General features: G+C 34.8%; 1 protein-coding gene across 1 annotated transcript in view; it reads left to right on the top strand.

Moving 5' to 3' along the window:
• The window catches only part of LOC142338216 (mitoferrin-1-like), a 44963-nt gene that overhangs the window by 3479 nt on the left and 17017 nt on the right, over positions 1 to 24467 (top strand). The window contains exon 2 of the mRNA XM_075387875.1: positions 11355 to 11864. Coding sequence (XP_075243990.1) covers positions 11355 to 11864 — 510 coding nt within the window. The remainder of the gene's footprint in view (positions 1 to 11354; positions 11865 to 24467) is intronic.

Raw genomic sequence — 24467 nt, 5'->3', positions numbered from 1 at the left:
GATCTTTTCTAATCTAAAAATCTAAAAGTTTCTTAACCAAAATTAACCAAAAAGTTCTTAACAATTTAATATTTAAATTAAACAATATTTTTTAGCGTTGGAAATTTAAAATTGAACTTAGGAGTTCAATCAGCATTTACGTTTTGTCTACAGCATTTTGTCATTGTTTTTTTTAAAAAGCATGTGTTTTATAGTATTCAAGAACGTGACAAAATAAAATTATTGAAATAGCCGCCATGTCTACTTGCGCGTACATCTTGTTTCAAGACTCCAATATGTTGAAATTCTAATCGTCTGAAGACAAATTTCTGCCATTTGTTTTTGTTTCAATTTGGAAAAAATAATAGTATCGTAATTCAGCAATCAATGAAAGAAAATCGCGATTTCTTATATTATAAAGCTTCACTTCTTATAACGATTACTTAGTTTTTAACATGGACGCTAAAAATAAAGGTAGCAAGTAGAAAGGACCGAAGAGAAAGTTTGCGGGGGATATTTTTACTGCCTCGTCATTTGAAAAACAATAAAGATATGATGTACCGAGGACAAATTGGCGCGAATTCCCATAAATGATATCACAAGTCCAATTTTGCTGTCATCGTGTTGTCATACGGACTCCTAAACAATTTCCGTATTGTATAAATATGTGACACTATTTGAAGCCACCAGAAAATTATTTAATCTTCACGACTTCACTTGACTTTGATACTTAATACAGTTGTTTGATTTCAGACGTCGTATTTGTTTAAGATCATTATACAATTCAGTGAAATTGAATTTTCACACGAAAAAAATTGTTTATGAGCCTGTCGGTTTATCAGGAAAAGATAGGAAAAGATTCTGCAATTCAAAAGCTTTCTGAAATATTCAATTTCAAGTAAATAAAGATCGTTAAAGGGAAATATCGATGGTTTAAGAAGGTCTTTTGAGTATTTTTTCTTTGTAGTGCATTTAACATATTCGGACAAAATCAGCTAAAAATGCCAAATTTATAATGAAAAAAGGCAAAATTATAAACGAGTTTACCAGAAGTGTTGCAAAGCTAGGCAGGGTGAATCATTCAAAAATGCTTTAAATTGGTGCTCTAAAATTAGTATATATTGACGTAATGATGGTTACACTTACTCTGTGATGATTGTCAAATTTTACCAAAATATGCCACATTTGAAGAAATTTGTCTCTTAAATAGTTAACAAGAATGTCAAAAGTAGTCAAATCACAGTAGCTTTTAACCTCGATATTTCTCGAATTGAAAGATTCTACAATTGATGGGCTTTGTAATCTAGCCACGCAGCAATGAAAATTTCTTCAAATGTAAAGCTGTGTACGTCTTTTCGGTGTTTAACATATTGAGCAAAGGCAAACTAAGGGACAGTTGCACAAAAGTGAAAATTTATTAATTTCATGTTTAGTACTAGACGTTAATGTTTAATAGAAGCCCTCAGCTTCTCAGTGGGCTTTTATTGTGGCCCTATTTTCGTTACGATCCAACAGATTTGGATTGTATTTTTGCGCTGTTTTAAGATTCGTTCTCACTTTTTTCCGCCTATTCACGTCAGTGAGAAATATAATTAGAGTGGCAATTATAATCACGCTGGAGTAGTGAAACAACGAGTAGGTTTAAAGTATGATTTTAAAATTATCTTTAAAGTGAATTAAGAAATTGCTGTTCGAACAAATTTTCGGTTTTAGATGAAACTTTTTTTTCACGTGCGTCATTTTGACTTCTTTTTTCAGTATTAAGTGCTATTATTTTGATATGTAATTTTTCTAACTGCCTCTCTTTGTTTGATTTTCGCGACGGGCAGCTAATGCTCTTTCATGAATTTGACACTATATGCTGTCGTAAAACAAGCGAGTTCTTATTTTTTGCCTCTATTTTTATTTTCTGTTTTGTTTTTAGCCTAATTATTTTATATTGACAGTTCTCATTGGTAGGTAATGATTCTCCAATGCACAACCAATGCTATCATTTTATAGCTAGTTTTTTTGATATTGACAATATTTGATTTCAATTTTTTTTGTGAATTTCTGAGTTTTGCAAGTTTTTGTTGTTTACTTTTATCTTTTGGTCTCATTATTGACAGGCCTCTTTGGTTGCTAAATTTCGAAATTGGTAGCCTATTCCAACCTGTTAAATTAAAAAGAGTTTTAAGAAACCAGCATCATGATATTGTCTTCAGAAAATTTTTGTTTATTGTTTAACAAAAAGCTTTGTTCAAAAAATTATCATTTTCTTTTTCAACAGCAGTGTTTCTGATAATGGGTTTCGAATTAAGTTTTTTTTTTGTTTATCCGAATACTCATTTTTAGATTGAAAGAGCATCAGAAGTTGGTACACAGCTAGATCATTGCATCAGAGCTTGTGTCCCCACGCAATGTTTGGACGTCTCGCATCTAATAACTTTCGAAAACCGAAAAAAATTAACGTTTGAATATTTCAACTGATTGTATTTTCAAACGGTCGAATTTTGAAATTGAATTTAGTAATCGAATCACAATTCGCATATTGTCTGCATTAGTTTGTCATTGCATTCTTGAATTTTTTTATTCTTTTTGCGAACAATGTTTATGTAAAAATAAGTATTTTTATTAGTTGCAGTTCACTCAATCCGCAAAACAGAAGTTCTCCAAAAATGGACTATAAAACCACGTCTTTCTTTATCAATTCATCTTTTTATGTTGCCTAAATAGAGACACATTTGTTTTCAACCGAGAATAAATTAGGAGCTAACAGGAACGTGACAAAAAGAGAAAATTATTGAAATAGCCGTCGTGTCTACTTGCGTTTACATTTTCTTGCAAAACTCCATTAATTAAGAGTACAATTGTTTGATGATAAAATTCTGCCATGTATTACGTTCAAGTTTGGAAAAAAATAATAATTTAACAGTTAAGAAATCAATAAAAGGAAAAAAAATGCAAATTAAATTGCCCTGGGCTGTTGTTCGAGAGCAATTCATCTGACTTTAGTCAGTTTATGTTTGGTATTGATACTAGCCCTTTTATACTCTTATTAAGATACTGGAGTTTGTTCAACTTCAAAAGTACATCAAAATAGTTCGCACTTAAAAATAATTGGAAGTTTTTCCGTTTTTTCCTGCTCTTTCAATCCCAATCGGGGTTATAGGAATCAGTGGCAGTTATCCTCCGGCAATCTCTCGATTTTGCTTTTCTTTACAGTGAACATCATATGAAGTTGATAAGCTTGACAATGAGATACCTATTGTACAGTTTTGATCTTGTTAGTATAGAGGACTAATGGCACAAAACGCTGATAAGGATAGACAAGACTTTTGATTAGTTTTGCGTTAAAATTGGCTCTAACTTGGCAAAGGACGTTAGTGCTATTTTGTTTTTTGAGGTGTTTAATATGGTTTTTTGGGTAATTTGAAGGACTTTAATAGGGTTCATTGGCTTTCAGAGCCAGCTCATGTTCAGTTGAGTGCACTCATCTGGTATTAGGTGTATCCTGACCAAGTCTGCATTGACTAAAACGGTCAAATATTGGTGACACATTTACTTTGCCTTGCACAAATTAAGCTTTCGGGCCTACGTAGGATTAACATTCTGCTTGGCTAATATACTGAACCGTACTCTGTTTATCTCGCTGATTCAACTTGCTTTTCTGTTATTCGACAGCCATCGTTTGATTTTAGTCCCGATTCTTTTGCGATAAAATTTTCGCAATAATGTCGCAATTCCCAACGACAGTGCTTAAGAGAACTAATAAATAATTCGCATACGAAAGCATATGTGACAAAATTTGTCGACCTATTATTTGCCACTTTCATGCTGGTATTTCATTTAACCAATTATATAAAGAATGATGGCATTTTTAACAAACTACGAGGATAATTTTTCACGGCTGTGTTGGCGTAAGGTTCCAACGCTTGCATAAGACAAACGGTTCGAATATTGCCCGTTTATCTGTCCTTCATGTTTGAAAATCTAGTCTCGACTCAATCGTATTGTTTATTAAAAATTGCGGGTAAGTCTGCTCCTGATTTTGATCACATTTTAGCAGCACCAAGCTCGAATATGTGCTAATAACAGTAGGTTTGATTTACACAAGTGATTACCACCAGAAGGCAGAGATTACTGAACGTCAGGGGTAAGTGAGCACCCTATAGTTTTGAGAAGTTTTACTGTGAAAGTCATAGCTAAGTTAGAATTTGTACGAACTTAAATATCAATTGTAGACATACTAAACGGCAAAATTAAGTTAGCACCCCCTATTTTTAAGAAATAGAAAGTCATTTACTCCATTTTAAGATCATGTGTTGAAAACAGTTTTTACACCATTGATCCCCTACACTAGTTATCCAACCTACTTATGAAATTCACAGCAACGTCAACTTCCAGAAGTTCCAATGTAAATTTGTAAATTTAATGAACTTCATTCAAGTTTCACAGTAAAAAGATAATTGTCACAAGATCACAATTTAATCACCATTTTTCTCTAATATTTAATACAAGTGCAAACTTTTGAGTCATATTTTAGCACAAATGAAAATATATCACATCTTGTGACAACTATCTTTTTACTGTGAAACTTAGATTGAGCCCATCTGGGATTTCTGGTAAGTGGACGCTGTTTTATGTCAAGCAGTTTGGATGACTAGTGTATGGGATCAAGGGTGCAAAATTTTCCTTCGTAAAACTAGAGGGTGCTCGTAAATCTAGTTGATGAAGTTCAGTGTGAAATGCACGTTAAATGTACAGTTGTTGACAAAAGTAAACTCACAAAATGCAATTTTACATGGTGAACTGTCTGTTTTTAAGTCAATTTTAAGTAACATAATATTGGTGTTTTTATGATTTATATCAGTCGACGCGTATTCTTAAGAAGTTCAGTAAAAGTAGATCTGAATTCAGCGAAACTGACTGGTCTACTTACAGGAAAACTCCAGGTAGAAGTTGGCCGGTTTTCTGTAAGCAACAGTGAGTTGAGTTCCACCTGAAATCTGTTCAACTTTAACATTAAGTTGTTGCCTTTACAATGCAAATCTTTGCTTGAACTGATGGACGCATGATCAAGTTAAACAGATTTCAGGTGGAACTCAACTCACTGCTGCTGACAGAAAACGGGCTAACTTCTATTTGGATTTTCCCGTGATAAGGCCAGTCAGTTTCTCGAATTCAGTTTCCCTAAACTTCTGATGAATATGCGTCGATTGATACAATAATCATTAGAAACCACCAATACGACATTTTAAACTTTTCCTTGTTAGTTGTAGTCGAGGTCTAAAATAAGCAATAAAATTATGATTTACTATCGGGTACTTACAAGTTGGTGCAAAAATTGTCCAAATTTTTTGTTCGCGGTGTAATCGGTTACTTAGGAAATTGCCAGAACTTCTGTTGGATCGATTGAAGGCCCGTCAAGATATGTTTTTTTTATTCTTAAGAGTTGAGGCTGTAGATTGTGCTTTATTAATTGCTCTCAAACGAAGTTTATAGCAATTATATTAGTCCTGATGGTCTTTTTTAGTGCTATTTTTCGTCTGACCCATTTGATTTTTCGTCCTCAAAAACGAGATAAACAGGTAGCGCCCAGCGGGCATTAAGTTCTCTTAGAGCCTTTCAGCTCACCAGTCTCCAAGTATGCGATTCACAGAAACCGTTTTGGAGAATTATACTTATGGTGTGAAGGGCGGTTCTTAGAAGTTGACCCCAACCACCACCACCCCCCCCCCCCCCCCCCCTCACTTCATCCCCTCCCATACCTGCACATCATTCAGGCCGTAAGGACCCGTGCAGCCATAGACTCCCCTCGCACTTTAGAAGCATTTTTATGTCTGTATTTTAGTGGTAGCACCTCGCGAAGAACAAAATTATCTGGTTGAAATTTATCGATATGCTTTTAATTCTTCGCATTTTTTATATCTCATTGGCCCTTTTCTCAGTTTTGCCAGTTCTGCAAAAATTAATTAATGTTCTCATTTTCCTTTGTTATATTTTCGCAGAATTTTAGTTTTTATTTTGTAGCTGATCCTTTAGAGTGTGAATACCACCGTCGGTAGGAAGAATTGCGTCGTTTTCTAATTTGGCAATAATGCCACTTCAAAAGCAACATTGAGCTGCTCATTTTTGTTTTCGATTGCCTCGAATTTTCTGACATTGCCAGCACAAGATTTTTGCTTTTTGGACCGTAACTTTTTCATGGGTGGCGTCGGATGACAAACCCCCCGGATGTTGGCTTCCCTCTAAAACCTGTTTTTGGTAACGTGATAAAACTTTTCGATAAATAAATTGTTTGTGTTCAAATTTTTATATCTAATTAAAGTTAGCGAATCTTCTTTAATAGCGGCCGTCAGTCTCAACGACTAGTATCTAGATGCTCTCCTTTTTTTAAATTCACTTCACCTCTTGATCACGGTTTTGTTTTTACAGATGTCACCATTTTCAAGCTTGAATTCTGACTTACCTCACTCACTGTTTCAACTAGATGGATTTTGAGTTTTATCATTTATTGAATGACGCAATGTGGTAGATATTGTTTAAGTCAAAAGAGCAAAATCAAAAGTAACGGGTAAACATATGAAGCCCGGTCATTAAGTCGTTGTGGAGTAGGTTATCAAAGTTCATTAGAGCGATTATTAGCTTGCATTAGTATTAAGCTTAATGGCCTTCAGTTTAGAAGCTGAGTTAAATGTAATTTTAGATGCTAGTCAAATTTTAGAGGCTAATATAATCTGTTGCAATCCCAATTTTTCTGTTGCAATCCCAATGAGCGTCAAGCGCGTCAACGGCAATCCCGTTTTGTCGGCAATCCCGGCTATTTTCATGGATTGCCAGTCCTCAAAGGAGAAAGCAACAATTGAGAGGATAAAAAGAGGAGTGTTTTGTGACGTATCAACTGATATTTTCAAAGATTTCGGTTGAAATGAAATTTTTGGAGGTAGTTTTCTTAGCTTCACTTTCAATTTGCACGCCAAATGGCTGGCAAAAACGTTCTTTGTTTACTGCAAAATTGATCTTTCAATCTGCTGCCAATATCTAAATTTTTAGCACAGTAGATTGAGTTCGAAATAATTTTGACATCAGGTGTGATCTACGACTTAAGTTTCAGAACCCTCTATTTTTTTCAAAATGATCTCATTGGTGCGTAACTTTGCACAACCGTTTATTACAAAATTATAAGCAGTCAACAGAACCGATTAATGTCGTTAAAATCCTCTCTAATAGCAGGCACGACCGATTTTATAGTTTGCTTCAGCCGGCCTGGGCAGTGGGCGAGCGTTGATTTTCTGATGATTTGTGCCCGAATTCGTTCAGACAGCGAATTTAAATTTCTAAAACAGTATATTTCAAAATAAAACGTGTTATAGAAGTTTAAATTCGCTGTCTGAACGAATGTTTCAATTCGGGCAAAAATTATCAGAAAATCAACCCTTGCCCAGGCCGGCTAAAGCAAACTATAACAAAGTCGGTCGCGCCGGCAATTAGAAAGGATTTTTATCAGACATGAGTCGGTTGTGCTGACTGCTTAACATCCGGCTACGCAAAGTGACACCAATGAAGGTCAGTTTTGTGAGCTCAAAATTTAATGTCGAAGATCATAAATGACCTCAAAAAATGTTTCGCTCTAAATCTACTGTGCTCAAATTTTAGATATCAGCAGCACAATGAAAGATCAGTTTTGTGGTAAACGAAGAATGTTTTTGTCGGCCGTTTTTTTTTCAATAGTTCCGAAAGAAGCGAAAGTTACAAATAAAGCTCATAATTGCTAGTTGAATCGGTTTATCGTTGACACTTTTGAATTCGGCATATCGTAGTGAACTTTTTTGAATGGAAAACGGGTACTTTTGTAAAATCTTCTGTGTGCTTCTCGTATTGGTTTACAGGTGCTGCTTTTCTTTTTCTCTTGCATCAGCACTTTGTTTGCATAATAAGAATATCTCACTTTTAAAATGAAGTTATCGTAAAGTTTAGAAGATGACATCGTTTTCCGGATAGTTATTCTGCTAATGCGAAGTGCATATGGAGCATTGTTTTACTGCAATTGCCGAGAAGAACAGAAATCGTTATAAATTTTGAACTACGGTGTTGTTATTTTCCTAATTTATGAATTCAAATTCATTTAATAGCTTGTCAGGTTTGATTTGTTCTGTTGCTGTGGAGACTTTTTTATAGTCTCAGCGTTCTGAGGACTTGTAGGGACTCATGACTTGTTATGAAACAGTTAAAAGGCATTTTTTTAATCTTGCAGCTTTGCTTTAAAGTAGGAAGATTTTGAAAAACGTTGCCGAGTTTGCTAAAATTGTAATACAAGAGATTTGCTATTTTTGATTTTGTTATGATTTCAACAAATGTTTCTTAAACTTTCAGATGCGGATGTTTTAATAAAACTCTCTTATTAATCTCCGTTTTGAGCGCTCGGACTCAAATTTTTTGTGTAAGCTGTTCGTGAAAAGAACAGAAATCATTAAAATTTTGAACTTCGATGTTGTTAGTTTCCCCAATTGATGAATAAGCGTTCAGCTGAGAGCTTGTCACGTTTCATTACTTATGTTGTATGCTTATCCCGTTTGATTACTTAGTTTTTAGATTTTTCAAAAAGATCCAATTGATGCGGTTGTTTTAAGGCAATTTTTCCCAGTTCATTTAAATTCTATTTTGAACACCCGTATTTATTTAGATTTTTCACTAAGCTGTTTTTGGGAAGAACTGAAATCATTTTAATATTTTGAACTTACGATGTTTTGGTTTTCTCAATTAATTAATTCACTTTCAGTTGAAAGCTTGTCCTGTTTGAATTCGTGTGTTGTTGTGGAGACAAACTATTTATCTCAAGAACAAAGGGGTTTATAGTACTCACAAAAATCCTTCCTGTGGGAGCATGTATTTGTATATAATACGACAGGATTTTTTCAAACTCATTGGTTGAGTAAAGTTGACTTTCTGAGCACTATATTTTTCAGACAATCAGATTTTTTAGTTCCTTTTATCTAAAATTAGTTTGATCCGCGCTCTAGTTTCTGTAGCAATCACAGTTTTTAAAACAATTAATTGTGCCTTTTTTTTGCCTTTTGATTCATACCAATTTTCTGCGCAATGGCTTTCCAGTCTTTTAGATGGCTGATTTAAATCTTTTTTTCTTTCACCTTGAAACGTTCTGGTGCTAAAAGGGGTACGCATACCCCTTTGACTGTTTATCGATCATTTCTGAAACAAACGAATGAAGTTTTAAAGGAGTTCACTGAAAGGTTACAATCCATGGGACTGATGTGTTTTCTGGTTATGGCATATACAACTATTCCTGATATCTATGGTTACAGCCTTAAGTCATGCTAGTTATTATGGTACGAAGAAGTTATTAAGTGGAACATCATAAAAGTTGGTTGCCTGGTCGTTATTGTGAAGTTTTCTACACATCTTTATATATCGAGAGCGGCCCAGGTTTGCTTTTGATGTCTCCACTTCCTAAAAGTAATATTAATGCAATTAGTTGTAATAGATTGCTGAATAGGTAAAGGGTAAGATATAAAATCTCCTTCGGGAAGTGTTTATACTTTTTTGTTTCCTGTTGATAATTTCTGTTGATCTGGTCAAAGTATTTGTGGAATTGGATAAGCCACATATGAGCAGATGAACAAAAATGCTGGCGTGACTTCAAGTTAAGGGTTGAGTAGATACACATTTTGCAATACTTGGCCTCACAATGAGATCAAAGCAGAAACCGAAAAATGGTAAGGGATGTAAAAATTAGTAGACCGAGGTTGATAGTTTGATGAATATTGTGGACCATTTTAGGTGGCATTTTGATTGAATAGGAATGAAAAACCAACGATGTTCGATACTACTCCATTTGCTGTTTTCAGAAGTTGTTGTGGCAAAGGTGTAAAACTTTACAGAAAATATACTGGAATTTTTTCACAAATCATTTCATGGAAGTGAACAAATATACATGGAGAGTGATTTGCAGATGTGGAAACTGCAACATACTAAAGAAGATAAAACTGACCTGAACTGTAAATTGGGTGTGAACCCAAGAGTCTTACTCTTAATCCTGCACTACTACTACTACTTTTATACTTTTACTATGGTTTAGATGATTATTATAAAATAACTAATAGTGTGCCAAGCTTTTTGTTGACACTTGTTTTTTTTTAAGTTTAGTTTGTACGAAAAAGAAGGTACAATTAGAGAGGATGAAAAGGAGGTGTGTTCTGATGTACCAGTTGACATTTTCAAAGATTTAGGTTGAAAAACAACTAAAACTTCGATGTTGTTAGTTTTCCCAATTGTTGAATAAGCGTTCAGCTGAGAGCTTGTCACGTTTCATTACTTATGTTGCATGCTTATCCCGTTTGATTACTTAGTCTTTAGATTTTTTCAAAAAGATTCAATTGATGCGGTTGTTTTACGGCAGTTTCCCACTTCATTTAAATTCTATTTTGAACACCCATATTTATTTAGATTTTTCACTAAGCTGTTTTTGAGAAGAACTGAAATCATTTTAATATTTTGAACTTACGATGTTTTGGTTTTCTCAATTAATTAATTCAATTTCAGTTGAAAGCTTGTCATGTTTGAATTCGTGTGTTGTTGTGGAGACAAACTATTTATCTCAAGAACAAAGGGGTTTATAGTACTCGTTTTATAGTTTATAGGGGTTTATAGTACTCGCCAAGTACACGTTTTATTATGTCCGGAGTTAAATCTTTTGAAGGATTCTGTTTGAGAAGTTTCAATTCTGTATGGATGAACTTTTCAATTTGTGCACAAATCTCCCCGGCTGGCTGAAGCAAACTGTTTATCATATTGCCATAACGGCTATGCAGAGTGACACAGCAATGCAGATAATATTTGATGGCTTTTTCTTTAAAGTTGTAGATCATAAATGAACTCAAGATTACGCACTAAATCTGCTGTTCTCAAATCTTAGATATCAGTAGCACAATGAACGATTAAATTTGCGGTAAACCAAGATGGTTTTTGTAATCCATTTTTTCAATAGTTCCGAAAGAAGAGAAAGTTGCAATTAAAGCTTGTAAATGATAATTGCATGGGTTTATCGTTGACACATTTAAATTGGGCATATTGCAGTGAACTTGTTTTTCGACTAGAAAACAAGTACTTTTGTAATTTTTTCTGTGCGCTAACTCATCATTTTTATTTTCAGGTGCTGCTTTAATAAGAATATCTCCTTTTTTCAAATAAAGTTATTGTGAAATTGAGAAGTTGAAATCTTTTTGCGGAGAGTTGTTCTTCTAATGCAAAATGCACATGAAGCATTAATGGCGAATTGTAATGGCTACACATTATAAGATTGGTTGTCCTAATTTTGAACAAATTAACGGAGAAGTATCTCGATGGCCTAACTTTTTAGTTTTTTTATTTTTTAGTCTCGGTGACGTCGGCGGGGCGCGACCTTTTAGAACAGACGCAGCAGAAGTTAACTGGAACTTCATCGAGCACAGTAGCCGGCGTCAAATTGTCAACTACCTCAATGAAGATCAAGCCGCCTGAAAAGATTTCTGCCAAGGCACAGGATTTAGATATGCTGGGAGACGATGAATATGAGTCATTACCGGCGTCGGCTGGTTTGACAACTTACATGGCCGCAGGAGCAGCTGCTGGCATTTTAGAGCATTGTTTTATGTATCCTTTGGACTCAATCAAAACGCGCATGCAAAGTGTACTGCCCCAGGAGAACTGCAGGTACAAAGGGGTGGCTGACGCGTTTAGAACCATATCGAAATCCGAGGGCATGTTTCGCACAGTGAGGGGCATCAATGTAGTGGCAATGGGGGCTGGTCCCGCACACGCACTCTACTTCTCATGTTACGAGACTATGAAGAAATCCTTTTCATCTAAACTTCACTCCAAAACAGGACAAAGCCACATTGCAAATGGTTAGCTCCCTCTGTTTAAAAGCCGCCGTCAGCCTCTCATTAATTGATATTTGGGCGCTCTCCTTTTTTACAATCCTTTTTTACTATTAATTTTTAGGTGCCCTCCTTTTTTACGACTCGAAGAGAAATAATGGTGACGTATTTTATGACTCGAAGAGGAGTATTGGAGAAGTTTCCTTTTTTAATCAGTTTTATTGGAGTGGATTGTTATGCAGGAAATAAAACGCGTGAGTTATTGAACAAAATTAGCGAGTGGAGCGAAAGGTGTAAATTTTGCTTGGGAATCTATTTAAGCAATTTTTTTGGCCATTGTCTTGATTTATTGCATCTATTGAGTATTGAAATTGTTTTTATTTCCCAAATGATTACAGTTTTTTAGTATGAGACATTGTTATATTTGAGAAAATAGTTTCTCAATTTTTCCGCAAAATTAGAGAAATTTGTGAGCGGGCAAGGCTTGTCTTTTGCAGTGTGATCAGTTTGATTTTTTCAATTACAGGAAAAAAGGTTTCGCTTTTAAGGCGCAGTGGTATTATATTACAGGAGCAATTGAATTTTTCTTTTTTGAGCAGAATGAAAAGAAACAGGTTAAATCCATGAAGTGACCATTTATTTAGCTATGTTTTGGTACTTCAAACAAAAACACTCAAATTTATACTAATTTTCACTATTTTTTCAAGCTTTTCAAAAATTTTTGTCATTTTTTGAGTTTTATTAGCCCTAGGTGTCAAGGGACCTCCACTAGGGTTTGATAATAGGTCATCACATAGTTTCTAGTGGTAGTGGAATGGTTTCAACATTTTAACTTCACGAATTTTAACAAAACGTGCAATTTGCAAGTTTGACATTTTTCATTTTTTGCCTCTCTCCAGACGCAGGGGCCAGAAAACTTCCTTAAGAGTTTGATAATAAGTTACTGAAACATTTTTATTTGTCATCGGATAGCTTTCAACTTTTTAATATCACAAATTTTTGCAATTTTTTAATAAAAATTGCATGTTTGTTCAAGTTTTTAGTTTCAGCTCTATTTTTTAGATCAAAGGGGTCGTTTTAATCATACTGACCGTTAATTTTACGTTTGGAATGTGCCATCTGAAGCTTTTAGCAGCAGCTTTTGAGCTGTTTTGATTGTTCTGCGGCAGTTTTTATGTGCTACTTTCAATTTTTTTGCGTTCTGTGAATTTTGTTGTTTAAATGTTTTGCTTAGTGTTTTTGGTGTTTTAAATGTTGATTTATGTTAATTTCGATTTGTTTTGATAAAGGAATTTGATAATTATTCAGTCAAAATTTTTCCCATTTTTCTTTGAAGTGTACTGGGAAGGAAAAGTTGATTGTTATAGAGAGCAGTTGACACTAACAAAAATAATTTTGCAGTTTTTTGGCTGTTTGCCTGTTTTAATTTTTGTTTGGTGCGTGTGTCTGGTATTGGATTTGGTTAGGTCCCTGATCAAGCAGCTAATTTCAATACGTCTGTACAGAATGATTATTGTGACATTAGGTGGTAGCATTCGTGGTAACATTTTTAGGTGCCCTCCTTTTTTACGACTCGATGAGAATTAATGGTGACGTATTTTATGACTCGAAGAGGAGTATTGGAGAAGTTTCCTTTTTTAATCAGTTTTATTGGAATGAATTGTTATGCAGGAAATAAAACGCGTGAGTTGTTGAACAAAATTAGCGAGTGGAGCGAAAGGTGTAAATTTTGCTCTGTTGAAAACAGCGGTATGGACAAGAAAGGCATATCGCTGTATTCGACAGAGCAAATATTGAGGTGTGAAAAAATGTTCCGTAAGCGAGCGGATTTTTTGTTCACATGAGGCTTTTTCAAGCAGTTTTTTTGTTTATTGTCGGTTTAGTTGTTTATATTGGCTAGAATAATGATTTTAAGCATGTGCATATAGTATTTCAATTTTTTCCTAATAATCCGTGCTTTATGGTTTTTTGAGGTTTTTGAGCTGTTTTGGGAATCTATTTTAGCAATTTTTTTTTGCCATTGTCTTGATTTATTGCATCTATTGAGTATTGAAATTGCTTTTATTTAACAAATAATTACAGTTTTTGTAGTGTGAGACATTGTTATATTTGAGAAAATAGCTTATCAATTTTTCCGCAAAATTAGCGAAATTTGTGAGCCGGGCGAGGCTTGTCTTTTGCAGTGTGATCAGTTTGATATTTTCAATTACATGGAAAAAAGGTTTTGCTTTTAAGGCGCAGTGGTATTATATTACAGGAGCAATTGAATTTTTGTTTTTTGAGCAGAATGAAAAGAAACAGGTTAAATCCATGAAGTGACCATTTATTTATTTATGTTTTGGTACATAGTTTCTAGTGGTAGTGGAATGGTTTCAGCATTTTAACTTCACAAATTTCAACAAAACGTGCAATTTTCAATTTTTAACTTTTACGTCTCTCCAGACGCAGGGGCCAGAAAACCTCCTTAAGGGTTTGATAATAAGTTACTGAAACATTATTATTTGCCATAGGATAGCTTTCAACTTTTTAATATCACAAATTTTAGCATTTTTTTTGATAAAAATTGCATGTTTGTTCAATTTTTTTGAAAATTTTTAGGTTTCTACAGCTTCAACAGCCCATGAACCTCGACTAGGGTTTAACAATAGAATAATTTTTAGTTTCTATATGTAATGGAATGTTTTTCAAGATTTACACATCACGAATTTAGCAATTTTTTGACAAAACTTTTTGCCTCAGGGGTTGGAGTTTGATAATAAGTTACTGGAAAGTTTTGTTGGCCATGGATTAGTTTTCAACTTTTATCACAGATTTTTGCAATTTTTTGAAAATAAAAATAGCATTTTTTGTGTGACGTTTTGTGTCATATTTTAGGTTTCTTCTGTGGTTAGATTATAGGTTACTTCATCGTTTTTAGATGTAAGGGAATGTTTTTAATGATATCACGAATTCAAGCAATTTTAAAATATTTGTAATTTTTGAGTCTTCTTTATTTTTTTATTGCGGTACCAGGGTCCTAGGGACCTCCTCCAAGGCTTGGTAATAGCTTTTTGCATAATTTCTTGAGTTAATGGAATGGTTATCAATATTTGGCGATCAAATGAGCAACGAGATTTTTTAAATTTTGCAGAAGGGTTACTTTACAGAACTCCCGAGACAAAAATGGTTTTGTACTTTTTTTTTCACTGCGAAGTCTCGAAACTTTTCTTTTAAATTTTGCAATATATTGAAAATTTTCAAAGTAAGTTTTTTATTTGAGTAATTTATTAACAAAGCTAGAAAACAAAATTGCAGAGTCGAAGCAAGCTAAAGCTAGCCTCACTAAACCGTGGCTAGCTAGTGACGATGCCAACCGCTCGCCGGTCGTTTGAGAGCAGTTCTTGCGACGTTAGTCGGTTTTGTTTCATAATCCGTTTTAGTTTTCTGGTGTTTTGAAGGTTGACTTACATAATGACAGGATGTGGAATAAAATGCTGCTCATGGAAACAAGTGTTTAGATCAATTTTGAGCAAAAGTAAGAAGAGAAAAGTTGAGTGATTTCTGTTCAATCCTGTTTGGAGAGAGAAGAGAGAGAGAGAAACCGAGAGCGAGAGAGAGATAGAGCGAGCGAGTGTGAGATAAGTCGGTGTTAAAAGTTAATTATTAATCACATGCGACTTTTCAAAGCAGTTGTTTTTAGTTTCAGCTCTATTTTTTAGATCAAAGGGGTCTTTTTAATCATACTGACCATTAATTTTACGTTTGGAATGGGCCATCTGAAGCTTTTAGCAGCAGCTTTTTGAGCTGTTTTGATTGTTCTGCTAGATACGTTTTCGGCAGTTTTTATATGCTACTTTCATTTTTTTGCGTTTTGTGAATTTTGTTGTTTAAATTATTTGCTTAGTGTTTTTGGTGTTTTTAGTGTTCATTTATGTTAATTTCGTTTTGTTTTGATAAAGGAATTGGATAATTATTCAGTCAAAATTTCGCAGAAGGGTTACTTGACAGAAATCCAGAGACAATAATGGTTTTGTACTTTTCACTGCGAAATCTCGATACTTTTCTTTTAGATTTTGCAATTTATTGAAAATTTTCAAAGTAAGTTTTTATTTGAGTTATTTACTAACAAGGCTAGAAAACAAATTTGCAGAGTCGAATCAAGCTAATGCTAGCCTCACTAAACCGTGGATAGCTAGTGACGATGCCAACCGCTCGCCGGTCGTTTGAGAGCAGTTCGTGCGACGTTAGTCGGTCATGTTTCATCATCCGTTTTAGTTTTTGGGTGTTTTGAATGGTGACTTATATAATGACAGGATTCGGAATTAAACGCTGCTCTTGGAAACAAGTGTTTAGATCAATTTTGAGCAAAAGTAAGAAGAGAAAAGTTATAGAGTGGTTTCTGTTCAATCCTGTTTGGACAGAGAGAAAAGAGAGAGAGAGAGAGAAACCGAGAGCGAGAGAGAGAGAGAGATAGAGCGAGCGAGTGTGAGATAAGTCGGTGTTAAAAGTTAATTATGCTTAACAATCGAGTTTTAATCACATGCGACTTTTCAAAGCACTTGTTTTTAGTTTCAGCTCTATTTTTTAGATCATAGGGGTCGTTTTAATCATACTGACCATTAATTTTACGTTTGGAATGGGCCATCTGAAGCTTTTAGCAGCAGCTTTTGAGCTGTTTTGATTGTTCTGCCTGATACGTTTTCGGCAGTTTTTATATGCTACTTTCATTTTTTTGCGTTCTATGAATTTTGTTGTTTAAATGTTTTGCTTAGTGTTTTTGGTGTTTTTAGTGTTCGTTTATGTTAATTTCGTTTTGTTTTGATAAAGGAATTGGATAATTATTCAGTCAAAATTTCGCAGAAGGGTTACTTGACAGAAATCCAGAGACAATAATGGTTTTGTACTTTTCACTGCGAAATCTCGATACTTTTCTTTTAGATTTTGCAATTTATTGAAAATTTTCAAAGTAAGTTTTTATTTGAGTTATTTACTAACAAGGCTAGAAAACAAATTTGCAGAGTCGAATCAAGCTAATGCTAGCCTCACTAAACCGTGGATAGCTAGTGACGATGCCAACCGCTCGCCGGTCGTTTGAGAGCAGTTCGTGCAACGTTAGTCGGTTATGTTTCATAATCCGTTTTAGTTTTTGGGTGTTTTGAATGGTGACTTATATAATGACAGGATTCGGAATTAAACGCTGCTCTTGGAAACAAGTGTTTAGATCAATTTTGAGCAAAAGTAAGAAGAGAAAAGTTATAGAGTGGTTTCTGTTCAATCCTGTTTGGACAGAGAGAAAAGAGAGAGAGAGAGAGAGAGAGAGAGAAACCGAGAGCGAGAGAGAGAGAGAGATAGAGCGAGCGAGTGTGAGATAAGTCGGTGTTAAAAGTTAATTATGCTTAACAATCGAGTTTTAATCACATGCGACTTTTCAAAGCACTTGTTTTTAGTTTCAGCTCTATTTTTTAGATCATAGGGGTCGTTTTAATCATACTGACCATTAATTTTACGTTTGGAATGGGCCATCTGAAGCTTTTAGCAGCAGCTTTTTGAGCTGTTTTGATTGTTCTGCTAGATACGTTTTCGGCAGTTTTTATATGCTACTTTCATTTTTTTGCGTTTTGTGAATTTTGTTGTTTAAATTATTTGCTTAGTGTTTTTGGTGTTTTTAGTGTTCATTTATGTTAATTTCGTTTTGTTTTGATAACGGAATTGGATAATTATTCAGTCAAAATTTCGCAGAAGGGTTACTTGACAGAAATCCAGAGACAAAAATGGTTTTGTACTTTTCACTGCGAAATCTCGATACTTTTCTTTTAGATTTTGCAATTTATTGAAAATTTTCAGAGTAAGTTTTTATTTGAGTTATTTACTGACAAGGCTAGAAAACAAATTTGCAGAGTCGAATCAAGCTAATGCTAGCCTCACTAAACCGTGGATAGCTAGTGACGATGCCAACCGCTCGCCGGTCGTTTGAGAGCAGTTCGTGCGACGTTAGTCGGTTATGTTTCATAATCCGTTTTAGTTTTTGGGTGTTTTGAATGGTGACTTTTATAATGACAGGATTCGGAATAAAACGCTGCTCTTGGAAACAAGTGTTTAGATCAATTTTGAGCAAAAGTAAGAAGAGAAAAGTTATAGTGGTTTCTGTTCAATCCTGTTTGGACAGAGAGAAAGAGAGAGAGAGAGAGAGAGAGAGAAACCGAGAGCGAGAGAGAGAGAGAGAGAGAGAGAGAGAGAGAGATAGAGCGAGCGAGTGTGAGATAAGTCGGTGTTAAAAGTTAATTATGCTTAACAATCGAGTTTTAATCACATGCGACTTTTCAAAGCAGTTGTTTTTAGTTTCAGCTCTATTTTTTAGATCAAAGGGGTCGTTTTAATCATACTGACCATTAATTTTACGTTTGGAATGGGCCATCTGAAGCTTTTAGCAGCAGCTTTTTGAGCTGTTTTGATTGTTCTGCTAGATACGTTTTCGGCAGTTTTTATATGCTACTTTCATTTTTTTGTGAATTTTGTTGTTTAAATTATTTGCTTAGTGTTTTTGGTGTTTTTAGTGTTCATTTATGTTAATTTCGTTTTGTTTTGATAAAGGAATTGGATAATTATTCAGTCAAAATTTCGCAGAAGGGTTACTTGACAGAAATCCAGAGACAAAAATGGTTTTGTACTTTTCACTGCGAAATCTCGATACTTTTCTTTTAGATTTTGCAATTTATTGAAAATTTTCAAAGTAAGTTTTTATTTGAGTTATTTACTAACAAGGCTAGAAAACAAATCTGCAGAGTCGAATCAAGCTAATGCTAGCCTCACTAAACCGTCGATAGCTAGTGACGATGCCAACCGCTCGCCGGTCGTTTGAGAGCAATTCGTGCGACGTTAGTCGGTTATGTTTCATAATGCGTTTTAGTTTTTGGGTGTTTTGAATGGTGACTTATATAATGACAGGATTCGGAATAAAACGCTGCTCTTGGAAACAAGTCTTTAGATCAATTTTGAGCAAAAGTAAGAAGAGAAAAGTTATAGAGTGGTTTCTGTTCAATCCTGTTTGGACAGTGAGAAAAGAGAGAGAGAGAGAAACCGAGAGCGAGAGAGAGAGATAGAGCGAGCGAGTGTGAGATAAGTCGGTGTTAAAAGTTAATTATGCTTAACAATCGAGTTTTAATCACATGCGACTTTTCAAAGCACTTGTTTTTAGTTTCAGCTCTATTTTTTAGATCATAGGGGTCGTTTTAATCATACTGACCATTAATTTTACGTTTGGAATGGGCCATCTGAAGCTTTTAGCAGCAGCTTTTTGAGCTGTTTTGATTGTTCTGCTAGATACGTTTTCGGCAGTTTTTATATGCTACTTTAATTTTTTTGCGTTTTGTGAATTTTGTTGTTTAAATTATTTGCTTAGTGTTTTTGGTGTTTTTAGTGTTCATTTATGTTAATTTCGTTTTGTTTTGATAAAGGAATTGGATAATTATTCAGTCAAAATTTCGCAGAAGGGTTACTTGACAGAAATCCAGAGACAAAAATGGTTTTGTACTTTTCACTGCGAAATCTCGATACGTTTCTTTTAGATTTTGCAATATATTGAAAATTTTCAAAGTAAGTTTTTTATTTGAGTAATTTATTAACAAAGCTAGAAAACAAAATTGCAGAGTCGAAGCAAGCTAAAGCTAGCCTCACTAAACCGTGGCTAGCTAGTGACGATGCCAACCGCTCGCCGGTCGTTTGAGAGCAGTTCGCGCGACGTTAGTCGGTTTTGTTTCATAATCCGTTTTAGTTTTCTGGTGTTTTGAAGGTTGACTTATATAATGACAGGATGCGGAATAAAATGCTGCTCATGGAAACAAGTGATTAGATAAATTTTGAGCAAAAGTAAGAAGAGAAAAGTTGAGTGATTTCTGTTCAATCCTGTTTGGAGAGAGAAGAGAGAGAGAGAGAGAGAGAAACCGAGAGCGAGCGAGAGAGAGAGAGAGAGAGAGAGATAGAGCGAGCGAGTGTGAGATAAGTCGGTGTTAAAAGTTAATTATGCTTAACAATTGAGTTTTAATCACATGCGACTTTTCAAAGCAGTTGTTTTTAGTTTCAGCTCTATTTTTTAGATCAAAGGGGTCGTTTTAATCATACTGACCATTAATTTACGTTTGGAATGGGCCATCTGAAGCTTTTAGCAGCAGCTTTTTGAGCTGTTTTGATTGTACTGCTAGATGCGTTTTCGGCAGTTTTCATATGCTACTTTCATTTTTTGCGTTTTGTGAATTTTGTTGTTTAAATTATTTGCTTAGTGTTTTTGGTGTTTTTAGCGTTCTTTTATGTTAATTTCGTTTTGTTTTGATAAAGGAATTGGATAATTATTCAGTCAAAATTTCGCAGAAGGGTTACTTGACAGAAATCCAGAGACAAAAATGGTTTTGTACTTTTCATGCGAAATCTCGATACTTTTCTTTTAGATTTTGCAATTTATTGAAAATTTTCAAAGTAAGTTTTTATTTGAGTTATTTACTAACAAGGCTAGAAAACAAATTTGCAGAGTCGAATCAAGCTAATGCTAGCCTCACTAAACCGTGGATAGCTAGTGACGATGCCAACCGCTCGCCGGTCGTTTGAGAGCAGTTCGCGCGACGTTAGTCGGTTTTGTTTCATAATCCGTTTTAGTTTTCTGGTGTTTTGAAGGTTGACTTATATAATGACAGGATGTGGAATAAAATGCTGCTCATGGAAACAAGTGATTAGATAAATTTTGAGCAAAAGTAAGAAGAGAAAAGTTGAGTGATTTCTGTTCAATCCTGTTTGGAGAGAGAAGAGAGAGAGAGAGAGAGAGAGAGAAACCGAGAGCGAGAGAGAGAGAGAGAGATAGAGCGAGCGAGTGTGAGGTAAGTCGGTGTTAAAAGTTAATTATGCTTAACAATTGAGTTTTAATCACATGCGACTTTTCAAAGCAGTTGTTTTTAGTTTCAGCTCTATTTTTTAGATCAAAGGGGTCGTTTTAATCATACTGACCATTAATTTTACGTTTGGAATGGGCCATCTGAAGCTTTTAGCAGCAGCTTTTTGAGCTGTTTTGATTGTACTGCTAGATACGTTTTCGGCAGTTTTCATATGCTACTTTCATTTTTTGCGTTTTGTGAATTTTGTTGTTTAAATTATTTGCTTAGTGTTTTTGGTGTTTTTAGCGTTCTTTTATGTTAATTTCGTTTTGTTTTGATAAAGGAATTGGATAATTATTCAGTCAAAATTTCGCAGAAGGGTTACTTGACAGAAATCCAGAGACAAAAATGGTTTTGTACTTTTCATGCGAAATCTCGATACTTTTCTTTTAGATTTTGCAATTTATTGAAAATTTTCAAAGTAAGTTTTTATTTGAGTTATTTACTAACAAGGCTAGAAAACAAATTTGCAGAGTCGAATCAAGCTAATGCTAGCCTCACTAAACCGTGGATAGCTAGTGACGATGCCAACCGCTCGCCGGTCGTTTGAGAGCAGTTCTTGCGACGTTAGTCGGTTATGTTTCATAATCCGTTTTAGTTTTTGGGTGATTTGAATGGTGACTTATATATTGACAGGATTCGGAATAAAACGCTGCTCTTGGAAACAAGTGTTTAGATCAATTTTGAGCAAAAGTAAGAAGAGAAAAGTTATAGAGTGGTTTCTGTTCAATCCTGTTTGGACAGAGAGAAAAGAGAGAGAGAGAGAGAGAGAGAGAAACCGAGAGCGAGAGAGAGAGAGAGAGAGATAGAGCGAGCGAGTGTGAGATAAGTCGGTGTTAAAGGTTAATTATGCTTAACAATCGAGTTTTAATCACATGCGACTTTTCAAAGCAGTTGTTTTTAGTTTCAGCTCTATTTTTTAGATCAAAGGGGTCGTTTTAATCATACTGACCATTAATTTTACGTTTGGAATGGGCCATCTGAAGCTTTTAGCAGCAGTTTTTTGAGCTGTTTTGATTGTTCTGCTAGATACGTTTTCGGCAGTTTTTATATGCTACTTTCATTTTTTGCGTTTTGTGAATTTTGTTGTTTAAATTATTTGCTTAGTGTTTTTGGTGTTTTTAGTGTTCATTTATGTTAATTTCGTTTTGTTTTGATAAAGGAATTGGATAATTATTCAGTCAAAATTTCGCAGAAGGGTTACTTGACAGAAATCCAGAGACAAAAATGGTTTTGTACTTTTCACTGCGAAATCTCGATACTTTTCTTTTAGATTTTGCAATTTATTGAAAATTTTCAAAGTAAGTTTTTATTTGAGTTATTTACTAACAAGGCTAGAAAACAAATTTGCAGAGTCGAATCAAGCTAATGCTAGCCTCACTAAACCGTGGATAGCTAGTGACGATGCCAACCGCTCGCCGGTCGTTTGAGAGCAGTTCGTGCGACGTTAGTCGGTTATGTTTCATAATCCGTTTTAGTTTTTGGGTGTTTTGAATGGTGACTTATATAATGACAGGATTCGGAATAAAACGCTGCTCTTGGAAACAAGTGTTTAGATCAATTTTGAGCAAAAGTAAGAAGAGAAAAGTTATAGTGGTTTCTGTTCAATCCTGTTTGGACAGAGAGAAAAGAGAGAGAGAGAGAGAGAAACCGAGAGCGAGAGAGAGAGAGAGAGATAGAGCGAGCGAGTGTGAGATAAGTCGGTGTTAAAAGTAAATTATGCTTTACAATCGAGTTTTAATCGCGTGCGACTTTTCAAAGCAGTTGTTTTTGGTTTCAGCTCTATTTTTTAGATCAAAGGGGTCGTGTTAATCATACTGACCATTAATTTTACGTTTGGAATGGGCCATATGAAGCTTTTAGCAGCAGCTTTCGAGCTGTTTTGATTGTTCTGCTAGATACGTTTTCGGCAGTTTTTATATGCTACTTCAATTTTTTTGCGTTCTGTGAATTTTGTTGTTTAAATGTTTTGCTTAGTGTTTTTGGTGTTTTAAGTGTTGATTTATGTTAATTTCGATTTGTTTTGATAAAGGAGTTTGATAATTATTCAGTCAAAATTCGCAGAAGGATTATTCGACAGAAATCCCGAGACAAAAAGGTTATGTACTTTTTTCACTGCGAAATCTCGAAACTTTTCTTTTAAATTTTGCAATATATTGAAAATTTTCAAATTAACAGGTCTTTATTCGAGTTATTCACTAACAAGGCTAGAAAACTAAAAATTGCAGAGTCGAATCAAGCTAAAGCTAGCCTCACTAAACCGTGGCTAGCTGGTGACGATGCCAACTGCTCGTCGGTCGTTTGATAGCAGTTCGCGCGACGTTAGTCGGTTACGTTTCATAGTTCGTTTTGATTCATAATTCGTTTGTTTTCTGGTGTTTTGAACGGTGACTTATATAATGACAGGATTCGGAATAAAATGCTGCTCATGGAAACAAGTGTTTAGATCAATTTTGAGCAAAAGTAAGAAGAGAAAAGTTGAGTGATTTCTGTTCAATCCTGTTTGGAGAGAGAAGAGAGAGAGAGAGAGAGAGAAACCGAGAGCGAGAGAGAGAGAGAGAGAGAGATAGAGCGAGCGAGTGTGAGATAAGTCGGTGTTAAAAGTTAATTATGCTTAACAATCGAGTTTTAATCACATGCGACTTTTCAAAGCAGTTGTTTTTAGTTTCAGCTCTATTTTTTAGATCAAAGGGGTCGTTTTAATCATACTGACCATTAATTTTACGTTTGGAATGGGCCATATGAAGCTTTTAGCAGCAGCTTTCGAGCTGTTTTGATTGTTCTGCTAGATACGTTTTCGGCAGTTTTTATATGCTACTTTCAATTTTTTTGCGTTCTGTGAATTTTGTTGTTTAAATGTTTTGCTTAGTGTTTTTGGTGTTTTAAGTGTTGATTTATGTTAATTTCGATTTGTTTTGATAAAGGAGTTTGATAATTATTCAGTCAAAATTCGCAGAAGGATTATTCGACAGAAATCCCGAGACAAAAAGGTTATGTACTTTTTTCACTGCGAAATCTCGAAACTTTTCTTTTAAATTTTGCAATATATTGAAAATTTTCAAATTAACAGGTCTTTATTCGAGTTATTCACTAACAAGGCTAGAAAACTAAAAATTGCAGAGTCGAATCAAGCTAAAGCTAGCCTCACTAAACCGTGGCTAGCTGGTGACGATGCCAACTGCTCGTCGGTCGTTTGATAGCAGTTCGCGCGACGTTAGTCGGTTACGTTTCATAGTTCGTTTTGATTCATAATTCGTTTGTTTTCTGGTGTTTTGAACGGTGACTTATATAATGACAGGATTCGGAATAAAATGCTGCTCATGGAAACAAGTGTTTAGATCAATTTTGAGCAAAAGTAAGAAGAGAAAAGTTGAGTGATTTCTGTTCAATCCTGTTTGGAGAGAGAAGAGAGAGAGAGAGAGAGAGAAACCGAGAGCGAGAGAGAGAGAGAGAGATAGAGCGAGCGAGTGTGAGATAAGTCGGTGTTAAAAGTTAATTATGCTTAACAATCGAGTTTTAATCACATGCGACTTTTCAAAGCAGTTGTTTTTAGTTTCAGCTCTATTTTTTAGATCAAAGGGGTCGTTTTAATCATACTGACCATTAATTTTACGTTTGGAATGGGCCATCTGAAGCTTTTAACAGCAGCTTTTTGAGCTGTTTTGATTGTTTTGCGAGATACGTTTTCGGCAGTTTTCATATGCTACTTTCATTTTTTGCGTTTTGTGAATTT

Source organism: Convolutriloba macropyga, chromosome 1 (assembly GCF_964194025.1).
Source record: "Convolutriloba macropyga chromosome 1, txConMacr16.3, whole genome shotgun sequence".
Taxonomy (NCBI): Eukaryota; Metazoa; Xenacoelomorpha; order Acoela; family Convolutidae; genus Convolutriloba; species Convolutriloba macropyga.
Note: the sequence above shows the minus strand (reverse complement) of the source record. Positions and strands in the feature narration are given on the sequence as shown.